A 14,503-nucleotide genomic window follows, 5' to 3' on the forward strand; every position below is an offset into this window, starting at 1 on the left:
TCCTGTATTCCCTACAGATCCTCATTCCATTGTATATTATAGGCTATAAAAGCTTTCCCTCAACACCATTTACACACAGAAGAGGAGCTGCTGAATCCTCATCTAACAAGAGAAGGTATTTCATTTAATTTCTGTTACTGTCATTTATTTATTTATTGAATTTAGTTATATAAATGAATTCTGGTTCTGAACAGGACCAAACAACAAAATGTTCCGTGGAGCAATGAAGGTTTATCAGAGCATCCTGCTACTCTTCTGCTGCCCGGTCCTTCGCACTCTGGGTAAACTACTTTTTATTGAATGATTGATTGATATATGAAATTGAAATTATTGAAACATGAAATTGATATACATTTAAAAGTGTCTGTTTTTGCAATCGCTGATTTGCACCATGTTTTCACAGCTTTAGAGTGTGCCGTGATGAGCAGCAACCTGAAGCAGATAGATGCTGGGTTGGGCTCAGTGGTTGGAGTAAACGATTTTAATGAAGCATTTGTCCTGATTGATAATATCTTCACAAAGATCAATATGTCTCTAAAGCACTTCAGTGTTGGTCCTGCTGGTCAATTCAGTTTCCAGGTGAAGACTTATAGAGAGCAAAATGTTGACACTAAGACAACTTTAACCAGTCATGAATAATTGTAATATAGTTGAGCCACGGTCCCAAAGAGATTGTCTTATTGTTACTCTTCCTATTAAACTAATGTTTCATCCCACCTGTTGATTGTGTTTTTAGGGCTTCTCAAACAGGTGGATGCTGGAGGTGATCAGATTATTGCAGGTGTCAATATGCATGATGATGCATTCTGTTTAAATATGGATGCTAATGACAAATGGCCATCCAGCACTACTCCTTGGGTTCAGCTTAATAAAGAGCTGAAGTATTACAGCTGTGGCCCATACAGCTGTTGGGGAGTGAACAGCTATGACCAAATCTACATCATGAGGGTAATGACACAATGTTAAATTACAATGTAAAGAGTTTGGGTACAAGTTCAGGTACACCAGATTTTTAAAAGTACAACAGTCAACTAGATAACATGCAAGTGTTTGATTTGAGAAACTGAAGAAATAAATGTTCTTGATGTGACTATACTATGAGTGGTTTGTGTCTCTTCTGGTGCAGAATGTGTCTAATAATGTCTGTTCTGGATCTGGTGAATTGGAGTATATTGCTGGATATCTGTCCATGATTGAAGTAGCAACTGATGGCAGTGTCTTTGCTGTCGGCTCTCAAGGGAGCTTATTCCAAAGGTGAGCTGAACAGTCATAATAGCCTATTACAAAGTCGTATTAAAAAAAAAATGACTTGCCACGCACAATTTATGTAAATCAATCTTTCAAGAAATTTTGCATTCAAGAAACCTTCATTTTTGTTTATTACAGAACTGGCATCACTCGCTCCAGTCCCGCTGGCGTAAAGTGGAGCTCAATAATTGCCTGTCCCAATGACCACAAGCATGTGAGCTTTGATCTGGGGGTGCTGTGGGTCGTGTGTGTTGATGGCTCCATCTGTAGATGTACTTTATAGTCAGAAGCTCAATCATTAACAAACCTCAAAGTAATCAGTTTTTAAAGAAAACTAAAAGCATGATTTTAGTTTTTAATTCTCATTTTCTAGATGTTGTGCCAGTAAAGCATTATGAAAGCATCTATCCCCCATCGGTGTTGTGTTTCTTTTGTCTATCATTTGATTCCGTGGTTCTCAAACTGTGAAGCAGCTTCAGGTGATAAGCAGTGCAACCATGGAAATTTACACTCCATGTACAAAAAATACATGTAAGTTTATTCAAATTGTTCTAGATTTATTTCTAATGTCTGATAAGACTTTTATTATCTGTATGTGACAGGTTTAGGTTTTATTTTATTGTAATGTTTGGGTATATTCCCAATGGCAAGACACACCCACTAGCGTTGTTGCATAGTGTCATTGTGCACACCTGTGTGTCATGAATCAGACCTCTGTGGCTCTCTCCGATGGCCACCGGAGGGCACCCTCTCCTGAGTATTGACTTTCCCGGATTCCATTTCCCATACACCCCGTTCAGAGACTAATCACCTGCACAGGTGTTCCCCATTATCCACACCACTTAAACAGCATTCACTCTCATTCTCATTGTGAAGTCTTGTTTTGCCCCAGCTGACATTTCTGAGCGGTTACCCTGTGATTCTGTGACCCTTTTGGGTATGATCTTGGACTATACTGTTGATTCTCTGCCGCCTGCCCTTGTGATCTTGCTCTTTGGAACTCCGACTGTTTTGCTGCCTTCCCTGACTTCTGCCCGGTATCGCTTCTGCTCTGCCTCTGATATTCCTGCCATTGTTGATTGATCACTGCCTGTTTGACCATGCTTTTGATTATTAAAGTTATCTGCAAATGGATCCACATGCTTCTGACCCATCATTACAGAGTGGCTCATTGATTGAAGTGTTTTCCATTAGGAGAGCATGTGAGGGGAGTGGCGAGCGCAGTTTGTATAGAGTCCGCTGTAGCTTACGAATTTCATCTCGGAGGTAAGAGGTTTATTGTGGGTTTTAAAGGGAGTTCATTATTGAAGTTAAACCTTATTTTTCATTTGTGTTTTTATATTTGTGTTTTAGGTGCGGCCTGAGAACGCTAGCTGTTGTTTCGGATACCTGTATTTACGGACGTTTTTTATATCGGTTCCATCTACTGCTGTTTCCAGCTGCTGTTTTACATACTTCATACTGCTGTGTTCAGGGCCGACTGGGGCCAAAAAGTGGCCCTGGACTTTTTGGCACAGAGCGGCCCACCAAAACCGATCTGCAACCCACCACACCATAAATGAGTGGCATATTCTTGACATAAGTTGTCTTTTCTGGTGTATATGGTAAATACTTTGGTAAAGAATTTTTACAAGGGACAGTTTAATATCAGTATTATCAGTCCATATGACACAATGCTCTGGTATCGTCTAGAAGACTTGAATAGTGCAGAATGCGGACTGTTTTTATGGTGTCTTTCTATTGGTCATATACAGTATTTGTCCTTTTGCAGGAGCTTGACATCTATCATTTCAAGGAATAGAGCTCCAATTGTGGAAAAGAGTATACAAATTATTTTGATGATGAAAATAGTGTGTGTAGAGTACTGTGAAATGTTACAATTTAAAACCGCTGTCTTCTATGCGACTCTAGTAAAATATAATTGATTGCTGTGATCAAAGCTGAATTCTCAGTATCATTACTCCAGTCTTCAGTATCACATGTTCCTTCAGAAATCATTCTAATATGCTGATTTTCTGCTCAAACATTTCTGATTATGAATGTTGAAAACTGTTGTGCTGCTTCATATTTTTGTGTAAAATGTGATACCATTCAGTCTTGGGTAAGATTTGAAGAAAAAGATTTTTTTTTTTTTATGTTCCATTAAATCAAAGATTACAGAATACAAAAAGGGACTTTGATTCAATTGATTTAAGTGACAGTAAAGCTATTTACACTTATTACAAAGTACTTATTTCAAATAAACAATGTTACAACTGAGAACCATTATACCAATAATAAAACTATTATTAATAATTGATCACAAATAACTGATAATTAAGCAGCAAATTAGGCAGCATTAGAATGATTTGCTGAGTAATGATGCTGAAAATTCAGCTTTGATCACAGAAATAAATTTCATTTTAAAACATCCTAAATAGAAAACCACTATTTTAAGTGTAATATTTCATAATATTAGGCTATTGTTTTACTGTATTTTTTTTAATCTTTTTTCAAATAAATAAAAAGCCTTAATTTCAAACTTTTAACCACCAGTGTGTATATAAAATAGGCAAATGCATGTGACTTAATAAGCAAATTATATTTCTATTAGGCCTATAAATCACTTTCCTATGCACAGCACTGGAAAGCAAAAGTCTTCAGATTTACCATGTTCTAGAGTAAGATTGAGAATGTCAATCACGTGAAATCACAGAAGAAAGCAGATTTGCATTAACTCTTTGTTACGAATGCTCCTCTAAGGGATTTGGAAGACAGCGGGTAAAGGGAAAGCAGGCTTTCAATGAATCAAGGGTTTCATAATACAAGAAATCTACATATAACGTTAACATAACTTTAAGACTCGACAAACATGATCAAACTGAATGCTTATAAAGAAAACAGAAACAAATGAGTGAATGAGATAATGACAAAACACGGACTTAGCCTTAATTAACTAATAAGGAAAACCGGAACAAAACCAAATAAGGGCAAACAGGAAACTGAGGAAGAACACACAAGTAACACTCTTATGTCATGTCTGCTGAAAACTGCATTATGTAGCCTACATTGTGACGATTCGAGCTAAAAGTGGATCCCCCTTTTTTGTGTGAACGCTTGGTATTTCTAACTGACTCGATCCTAATGATCTGAGTGGTCTGTTAGTTTTATATTCAGTGAGCATATCTTCAGTGTATTTAGGTCCTAGGCCATTGAGTGGTTTATAAACAAGTAAAATTACTTTAAAATAAATCCTAAATATAACTAGAAACCACTGGAAACCAGTGAAAGGACCTGAGGACTGGTGTGATATGCTCAGATTTTCTGGTTCTAGTCAGAATCCTGGCAGCAGTGTTCTGGATGAGCTGCAGCTGTCTAATGGTCTTCTTGGGAAGGCCGGTGAGGAGACCATTACAATAGTCCACCCTGCTGGTGATGGACAGGCATGAACAAGTTTCTCCAAGTCTTGACTGGAAACAAAAGATCTAATTCTTGCAATGGTTTTGAGATGATAGTATGCTGATTTAGTTACTGCTTTGACATGATGACTACTGAAACTAAGGTCTGACTCCAGAATCACCCCAAGATTTCTGACTTGATTTTTAGTTGTTTGACCCCTAGAGTCAAGGTATGCATTCACCTTGAAAACTTGATCTTTGTTTCCAAATGTAGTGATTTCAGTTTTCTCCTTGTTTAACTGAAGAAAGTTTTGGCACATCCAACTGTTAATTCAGCCTGATCTCACGTTGGTTAATTTCATCAGTGTATTGGCAGAGGGAGTCAATGGGCCTATAGTCATTTTGCGATAAGGTTAGGTAAACCTGGGTATCATCTGCATATAGCTGTGATAGCCAATTTGGTTCTTTCTCATTATTTTCTCTTATTATTTGGTTCATTTCTCATTATAACAAGAGCGGTGAAAGAATTGAGCCTTGTGGGACTCCTCATGTCATGGACGTCCACTTAGATTTATGCTCTCCTATACTCACATAATAACCTCTCCCTTCGAAGTATGACCTGAACCATTCGAGGACCATCCCAGAAAGCCCGACCCAGTTTTCCAGTCTCTCTAGAAGTATGTTATGATTGATAGTGTCAAACGCAGCATTGAGATCTAGTAGAACCATCACTGATATTTTGCCATAATCAGAATTTAAGCGAATATCATTTAATTGTTTTATTAACAAAGTTCGGGAGGAGCATGTTCAGATAATTAACCTAATTAACACAAGAGGAGGGAAAAAAACCTGTGAGGGAAAAAATTATTTGATCCCCTGCTGATTTTGTATGTTTGCCCACTGACAAAGAAAAGATCATTCTATCATTTTAATGGTAGGTTTATTTTAACAGTGAGACAGAATAACAAAAAAAAATCCAGAAAAATCCATTTCAAAAAAGTTATAAATCGATTTGCATTTTAATGAGTGAAATAAGTATTTGATCCCCTATCGATCAGCAAGATTTCTAGTTCCCAGGTGTCTTTTATACAGGTGAGGAGCTGAGATTAGGAGCACTCTCTTAAAAGAAGTGCTCCTAATCTCAGTTTGTTACCTGTATAAAAGACACCTGTCCACAGAAGCAATCAATCAGATTCCAAACTCTGCACCATGGCCAAGACTAAAGAGCTGTCCAAGAATGTCAGGGACAAGATTGTAGACCTACACAAGGCTGGAATGGGCTACAAGACCATCGCCAAGCAGCTTGGTGAGAAGGTGACAACAGTTGGTGCGATTATTCACAAATGGAAGAAACGCAAATGGCAGATCTACAATGGCCTTCATACTAATATTAATTATAATATTTCTTGAATAATTATTAATCAAAGTTACATTTATGCATGTTAGAGAATAAGTTGAATATGGCTTTAATATGCCTTTTTACTCTCTAAGAAGCTGCTCTCATTGGGCCTCATACATGAAACACAAGTAGAATAAATTTTTGTCTAAATTGTTCGGAAAGCTGTTCTGACGTAAATTTCCAGATTCATGAAAGTGTTCGTATTTTCAAAACGCTAGTTGGTACAAAATAAATTTACACCTGCTCCCTTCCACGTGTAAATGACGCGTAAAAACGTTCTGTGTTCTTTTTGGAAAACTGATGACACTGAATTTTGATGCACTGCCATTCAAATATTTTACAAGCTTATTTGCTCCGGAGGACGCAGCCTTCTAAATGAGATGGACAGTAGAGAAACAGCCTGGGACAGCCTTCGTCGCACCGTTGTGACGTATTCGCACTTAAAATACACACTTCGAAGTGCGTACACTGAGCTTTGAGACACAGCTAATGAGCATTTGAGACACAGCTAATGAGCGTTTGAGACACAGCTAATGAGCGTTTGAGACACAGCTAATGAGCGTTTGAGACACAGCTAATGAGCGTTTGAGACACAGCTAATGAGCGTTTGGGACACAGCTAATGAGCGTTTGAGACACAGCTAATGAGCGTTTGAGACACAGCTAATGAGCGTTTGAGACACAGCTAATGAGCGTTTGAGACACAGCTAATGAGCGTTTGAGACACAGCTAATGAGCGTTTGGGACACAGCTAATGAGCGTTTGAGACACAGCTAATGAGCGTTTGAGACACAGCTAATGAGCGTTTGAGACACAGCTAATGAGCGTTTGGGACACAGCTAATGAGCGTTTGAGACACAGCTAATGAGCGTTTGAGACACAGCTAATGAGCGTTTGAGACACAGCTAATGAGCGTTTGAGACACAGCTAATGAGCGTTTGAGACACAGCTAATGAGCGTTTGGGACACAGCTAATGAGCGTTTGAGACACAGCTAATGAGCGTTTGGGACACAGCTAATGAGCGTTTGAGACACAGCTAATGAGCGTTTGAGACATGTGTGGCAAATGTGTGGCAAAGATGGTACAGCGTGGATCACGGCAAACAATATGAAGACCGATTCTTGGTGGGAGGAGTGTGGCCCAGATCAGTCCAGTGATCATGTGGCCCAGATCAGGCTTGTGACCTGACAGCATATGAGACCCACGGTAAACAAGATAAATAAAATAATAATAACTGATTGCTTTTAGATGGAAAAGCTGCCCATAACTGCTGGTCTAGGATCTGTTTTCTTTGTAATAATAGCATAATTAAATAGATTTAGAAAACAATCCAATGTATCATCTGCTTTGGAAAGCGTCAAATGATTTTACAACGCATTTTCGCTGAGGGGAGCAAAGTAGCCAATCACAGACACGTTTGTTGATTTCTACAAAGCAATGGCCAATTAGAGGTGTTTAGGTTGGAATCCACGTGCTCACCTCTCTTTGTCCAGCACCGAGTTCTATCAGGCTCGTAAGTTCATTAAAAAAAGTTTCATTGTGTGGTCACATTCATTGGTTAAAACGGAACTTTGAAAGATTGTGATGAATGAGTTACAGTTTTTAATAAATTTAAAGGGAGCGCTCTTTGCAAGCTTTAAACGATAACAACCGAGCCTGGTCCAAAAGCAGGATTTAGGTAAGGAAATGGTTATTAATTATTTGTATTGGCAGCCATGCCAAATAATGCACCTGCTCGTTTTTCTGTGTTTTTGTGAATGTATAACCCAAATAATACCCAATTAATAGATTGACAGTTTACTTGAAACCAACCGCACCCCCCAACCCATCCCCCCAGACAGCCCCCCCCCCCCCGCACGCGTTTCGGGCCCCCCAACAAATATGAAAGCCCCCCCAAGTCGTGCGTCCTGGCGCCGGGCCTGTATCGCCTGAAACTGCCTCAGTTTGAGAACCACTGAACCAAATGATACACAAAAGAAACACAGCACTGATCAGATAGATGCTTTCATAATGCTTTATTGGTTCAACAGCAATAAAAATGAGAAGAAAAGAAAGTATAATTAAGATTTTCTGTTAATATTCTGTTGCTGCAATGACAGACTATAAAGTACATTTACGGATGGAGCCATCAACACACACGACCCACAGCACTCCCAGGTCAAAGCTCACATGCTTGTGGCCATTGGGACAGGCAGTCATCAATTGCCAGACTGTGCCAGAAGGGTTGGAGCGAGTGATGCCATTTCTGCAATAGATAAAAATTGTTTCTTTAATGCAGTGTTTGAAAATCATGCTTGATTAATTCATTACTTCATCAAATTTGTAATATTATGACTGACTGGTCAGCTCACCTTTGGTATAAGTTCCCTTGAGAGTTGATACCAAAGACACTGCCATCAGTTGCTACTTCAATCATGGACAGATGTCCAGCTATATTCAGAAAGCTGCCGGACCCAGTACAGGCATTATTAGTCACATCCTGCATGAGACCGAAAGAGACACAATCCAGTCAGTCATTGTACAGTCACATCAAGAAACTTTTTTGCTTTTTTCTCCTTTCACTCTAGTTTATTTCTTTGTTTTTGATATACACTATGGTGCACTTGAACTTATTCTCCTGCTCTTGTATTTAACAGCATGTCATTACCCTCCTGATGTAGATGTTGTCATGACTGTTCACTCCCCAACAACTGTACGGACCACAGCTGTAGTACTTCAGGCTTCCACTAAGTTGAACCCAAGGAGAAGTAGAGCATGGCCAGATGTTGTTACCATCCATATTTGAGCAATATATTAATTCTTGCATATTGACACCTGCAAGGATCTGATCACCTCCAGCATCCACCTGTTTGAGAAGCCCTAACAACACAGTCAGCAGGTTGGATGAAAGATTAGTTTAAATGAAAAATCAACAATAGGATGTTATATTGGAAAAAAAAAATCCATGAATGAAATAAACATAAACATTACATTACATTACATATTTGGGGCCATGGATTTAAAACATTGACTTTAAATTAAGATGTACATTAATGGCAGATTAAACATGTCTTTTCTGTAATTTGTGCTTTCTGTAAATCCTGACCTGGAAACCGAACGAAGGAGCCACCGTTAAGCTTTAAGATGTTGTTTGCTGAATCCACCCCCACCTGACCAGCAGGACCAACACTGATGTGTTTTAGAGACGTGCTGATCTTTCTGAAGACATTATCAATCAGGACAAACGCTTCATTATGATTGTTCACTCCAACCACTGAGCCTGACCCAGCATCTATCTGCTTCAGGTTACCACTCACCACGGTACAGTCTAAAGCTGTGAAAACATGGTGCAAATTAATCAGTGATCGCATATGCAAAGATGTTTAAATAAAAACAATTTAAATATATTAAAAATTTTATATAGAAACTAGCAAAGGTTTTTTTAAATATACGTTACCAAAACATAAAGTTTACCCAGAGTGTGAAGAAACTGGCAGCAGAAGAATAGAAGGACGCTCTGATAAACCTTCATTGCTCCACGATACAGTTTGTTGTTTACAAACAGACAAGACCCCAGAGTGGTTAGATTAAATTTCTTAAATTTTTAGATTCAATTTTTTAAAGAGAGACTATTGTCTCGATGCTATCAGTCATTAACTGATAACTGTTGTGTCGACCAATGTGGTGTAGAGCAGCAGCGCAGGATCCAGTGTAGGCTACTAAGTTATTCTCAAGGTCATATTTATATAGGATAGATTCATGCAAAATCAAACAGGATGTACTGCACATCCAATAAAAGTGCTCACAGGTAAAACAATACCCTATATGGATATTAAGAAATACAACAAAAAGATGTGTGTGCAAGTAAATGTACATAATAGTTTTTGTGGGCTGAGTTCTCATTTTCTTACAGTTGTGACCATGTGTCCAAGGTTTAGTTCTTGTTTTCACATCCAAGATGTGAACATAATGAAAGGAAATTACTCAAGGGCTGTCTTACACAAGAATAGTCAACAGTGAAGCCCAAAAAATAAAAATACTAACACAAAAAAAATACAGTATATAAATGAGAAAGTCATTTATATACTGTAAGTGAATTCTGTATAAGTAAGAATAAAATATGATCAGTATGAAGACATCCTTCTCTTGTTAGGTCAAGATTCAGCAGTCAATATCTAAAGTCAAAAATCTAAGCTTTCATTGGAGAATAATTCAGATTTGCCTTATAAAACTGTCACGTTCCCTCTCGGGACACAAGGAGCGAGGAGACGTAGGAGTTCCAATAATCACATTTATTTGGAGAGACACACACAATGAGACGAGGAGCTTGGGGAGAGACGAACATCAATGACGTTAGACCGGACACAGGGGCTAGGAAACACAGGGCTTATAAACACAGGGAAATTGGCAAGGAAGAACAGAAACAGGTGTGGGGCAATCACATGCAGGGCTGGGGACACATTAACTATTAATTAAAGGAACGAGGATGGCCAGATAGGGACACGAGAGGAGGGGAAACACAAGACAAGGACTGACATTACGCCCCCCTCCGGAAGGCGTGTCCTCACGCCTAACACCATCCAATGGGGAGGGGGGGTGGGCGCTCTGGAGGCCTCCAGGGCGGTGCCCGTTCCAGGGGCCATGGCGGGTCTGGAGACTCGGGAGGCCATGGCGGCTCTGGAGACTCGGGAGGCCATGGCGGGTCAGGGGACTCGGGAGGCCAGGGCGGGTCAGGGGACTCGGGAGGCCACGGCCTATTTTTTTCGGGCCCAAGGGGTTCTGTGGCCTTGGCCCTTGGCCCGGCCACACAGGCTGTGACCCTCTTACCCCCCCCCCCCCCCCAAATTTTCTTGGGGAAGCTCCCCCCTGGGAGCCACAGAGGAGCGGGCTCTGTCGGGCGCTCTTGCAGCGCGGGGCTGGACGGAACCAGCGGGCACTCAGGAGGGCTGGACGGAACCAGCGGGCACTCAGGAGGGCTGGACGGAACCAGCGGGCACTCAGGAGGGCTGGACGGAACCAGCGGGCACTCAGGAGGGCTGGACGGAACCAGCGGGCACTCAGCTCAGGAGGGCTGGACGGAACCAGCGGGCACTCAGCTCAGGAGGGCTGGACGGAACCAGCGGGCGCTCAGGAGGGCTGGACGGAACCAGCGGGCGCTCAGGAGGGCTGGACGGAACCAGCGGGCGCTCAGGAGGGCTGGACGGAACCAGCGGGCGCTCAGGAGGGCTGGACGGAACCAGCGGGCGCTCAGGAGGGCTGGACGGAACCAGCGGGCGCTCAGGAGGGCTGGACGGAACCAGCGGGCGCTCAGGAGGGCTGGACGGAACCAGCGGGCGCTCAGGAGGGCTGGACGGAACCAGCGGGCGCTCAGGAGGGCTGGACGGAACCAGCGGGCACTCAGGAGGGCTGGACGGAACCAGCGGGCACTCAGGAGGGCTGGACGGAACCAGCGGGCACTCAGGAGGGCTGGACGGAACCAGCGGGCACTCAGCTCAGGAGGGCTGGACGGAACCAGCGGGCACTCAGCTCAGGAGGGCTGGACGGAACCAGCGGGCGCTCAGGAGGGCTGGACGGAACCAGCGGGCGCTCAGGAGGGCTGGACGGAACCAGCGGGCGCTCAGGAGGGCTGGACGGAACCAGCGGGCACTCAGGAGGGCTGGACGGAACCAGCGGGCACTCAGGAGGGCTGGACGGAACCAGCGGGCACTCAGGAGGGCTGGACGGAACCAGCGGGAACTCAGGAGGGCACGTGCGTGGAGCCGGCACGGGAGGGCACGTGCGTGGAGCCGGCACTTGGGGGCGCTCGGGAAGCGCGGACACTTGGGGGCGCTCTTGCAGCGCGGGGCTGGACGGAACCAGCGGGAACTCAGGAGGGCTGGACGGAACCAGCGGGCACTCAGGAGGGCTGGACGGAACCAGCGGGCACTCAGGAGGGCTGGACGGAACCAGCGGGAACTCAGGAGGGCACGTGCGTGGAGCCGGCACGGGAGGGCACGTGCGTGGAGCCGGCACTTGGGGGCGCTCGGGAAGCGCGGACACTTTGGGGCGCTCTTGCAGCGCGGGGCTGGACGGAACCAGCGGGAACTCAGGAGGGCTGGACGGAACCAGCGGGCACTCAGGAGGGCTGGACGGAACCAGCGGGCACTCAGGAGGGCTGGACGGAACCAGCGGGCACTCAGGAGGGCTGGACGGAACCAGCGGGCACTCAGGAGGGCTGGACGGAACCAGCGGGAACTCAGGAGGGCACGTGCGTGGAGCCGACACGGGAGGGCACGTGCGTGGAGCCGGCACTTGGGGGCGCTCGGGAAGCGCGGACACTTGGGGGCGCTCTTGCAGCGCGGGGCTGGACGGAACCAGCGGGAACTCAGGAGGGCTGGACGGAACCAGCGGGAACTCAGGAGGGCTGGACGGAACCAGCGGGAACTCAGGAGGGCTGGACGGAACCAGCGGGAACTCAGGAGGGCTGGACGGAACCAGCGGGAACTCAGGAGGGCTGGACGGAACCAGCGGGCGGAACCAGCGGGAACTCAGGAGGGCTGGACGGAACCAGCGGGAACTCAGGAGGGCTGGACGGAACCAGCGGGAACTCAGGAGGGCACGTGCGTGGAGCCGGCACGGGAGGGCACGTGCGTGGAGCCGGCACTTGGGGGCGCTCGGGAAGCGCGGACACTTGGGGGCGCTCTTGCAGCGCGGGGCTGGACGGAACCAGCGGGAACTCAGGAGGGCTGGACGGAACCAGCGGGAACTCAGGAGGGCTGGACGGAACCAGCGGGAACTCAGGAGGGCTGGACGGAACCAGCGGGAACTCAGGAGGGCTGGACGGAACCAGCGGGAACTCAGGAGGGCACGTGCGTGGAGCCGGCACGGGAGGGCGCTCTGGAAGCGCGAGTTCGCGGGGGCGCTCTGGAAGCGCGAGTGGCGGCGGGCTCGGGGGAGCCGCTGACGAGGACGGGCTGACACTGGCTCGGGCCCGGACATCTCCCAGACACAGGCAAATCCCTCCTCTCCAGGTTAATCCTGTGGTGTCTGGGAGGTTCATGGGGCGGTGGTGACAGGCCCCGAGCCGGAAGAGCTGGAGGATGACGGCGTCGTGCAGCTCCGCCTTCCTGGCCAGCCCGCAGAACTCCTCCGCGTACTCCACGAAAGGGAGGTCCCGCAAAACGAGGGCGCCGAGGCGGGCGGTGAACTCCATCGCCGTTCAAACTTTCAAAAACGGAAAAAAAAGGCGGGGGTGGAAAAGCGCCGCTTACTTCTGTTTCGGTCCGGTCTTCTGTCACGTTCCCTCTCGGGACACAAGGAGCGAGGAGACGTAGGAGTTCCAATAATCACATTTATTTGGAGAGACACACACAATGAGACGAGGAGCTTGGGGAGAGACGAACATCAATGACGTTAGACCGGACACAGGGGCTAGGAAACACAGGGCTTATAAACACAGGGAAATTGGCAAGGAAGAACAGAAACAGGTGTGGGGCAATCACATGCAGGGCTGGGGACACATTAACTATTAATTAAAGGAATGAGGATGGCCAGATAGGGACACGAGAGGAGGGGAAACACAAGACAAGGACTGACAAAAACATTAGGAAGATTAGATTTGCATGGGTATCATTATGGTGTGACTTTACTTGTTGAGGCACAAGTAACTAATTCAAAATCTATTACCACAATGACATATTACTTAACAATTAGTTCTGTGCCTCAACAAGTATGTCATAACATAATGATACTTTTGCAAATAATTAGCTAATGATTCATTAAAGCAAACAACTGGAAGTTTAAAGGCATGGCTTCAACCCAGTGTGGTAATTAACATATGAATTTACTTCATTAGTTAATAAAATAAGTTATTAGGTAATTAATACATTGACACATTTAACTAATAACAATTTATTGATTACTTAATCTTTTTGTAAGGATTAAGTATTGTAAAGTGTTACCAGGATGGGTTTGGAAACTTCCGTCTTCGAGAGAGTGTGAATTTGTCGTTATGAAGTTATCATTAGTTTGTGGAATGAGGAATTGGTCACTGATGGTTCTTGTTTTATTTGTGAAGAAAATTGCAAAGTCATCAGCTGTAAGAGTTGATGAAGGATGAGGGGGAGGAGGACAGAGAAGAAAAGAGAACATTTTGAAAAGTGTGCGAGAGTCAGAACAGTTGTTAATTTTGTTGTGGTAGTATGTCGTTTTAGCAGTGGAGACATTTGCAGGTAGAGGAAGAGAGGAGTTAGCAATGTGAGCAATGTGATAATCAAACTGAATAACGTGTGTGTGTGCGTGCGTGCGTGTGTAAGCATGTTTGTTAATGTCAGACAATAAGTGGCCGTTATAAAATTGAACTTGAACATTTGAAGATTTAGAGACACGCCTCAGTTTGTCTTTCTCTTCCAAGACCTACTGTAGGCATACTGAAACTCGAAGAAAACATATCAATAAAACAAAACAAAAAATTTAGCTTTAAGTTATAACATGTTTCATTGATATTACAACTAACCCAGAG

The 14,503-nt window shown here is 44.4% G+C and overlaps 2 protein-coding genes across 2 annotated transcripts; one reads left to right on the plus strand and one right to left on the minus strand.

The window, feature by feature from the left end:
* Window positions 1–223: 223 nt before the first annotated feature.
* Window positions 224–1,531, plus strand: LOC306865830 (fish-egg lectin-like; the record flags this gene model as incomplete). The annotated part of the gene is made up of 5 exons (XM_079410658.1): window positions 224–281; window positions 404–628; window positions 737–948; window positions 1,127–1,254; window positions 1,387–1,531. The coding sequence occupies 5 exons, from the start codon at window positions 224–226 to the stop codon at window positions 1,529–1,531; spliced, it is 768 nt and encodes a 255-aa protein (XP_079266784.1).
* Window positions 1,532–8,016: 6,485 nt separating this feature from the next.
* Window positions 8,017–9,849, minus strand: LOC306865503 (fish-egg lectin-like). The gene is made up of 5 exons (XM_079410135.1): window positions 9,478–9,849; window positions 9,110–9,337; window positions 8,672–8,883; window positions 8,376–8,503; window positions 8,017–8,269 (listed from the first exon to the last, which is right to left on the minus strand). The coding sequence occupies exons 1-5, from the start codon at window positions 9,533–9,535 to the stop codon at window positions 8,125–8,127; spliced, it is 771 nt and encodes a 256-aa protein (XP_079266261.1). The 5' UTR covers window positions 9,536–9,849; the 3' UTR covers window positions 8,017–8,124.
* Window positions 9,850–14,503: the final 4,654 nt, after the last annotated feature.

This window comes from Barbus barbus (genome assembly GCF_936440315.1).
Source record: "Barbus barbus genome assembly, chromosome: 47".
Lineage (NCBI taxonomy): Eukaryota > Metazoa > Chordata > Actinopteri > Cypriniformes > Cyprinidae > Barbus > Barbus barbus.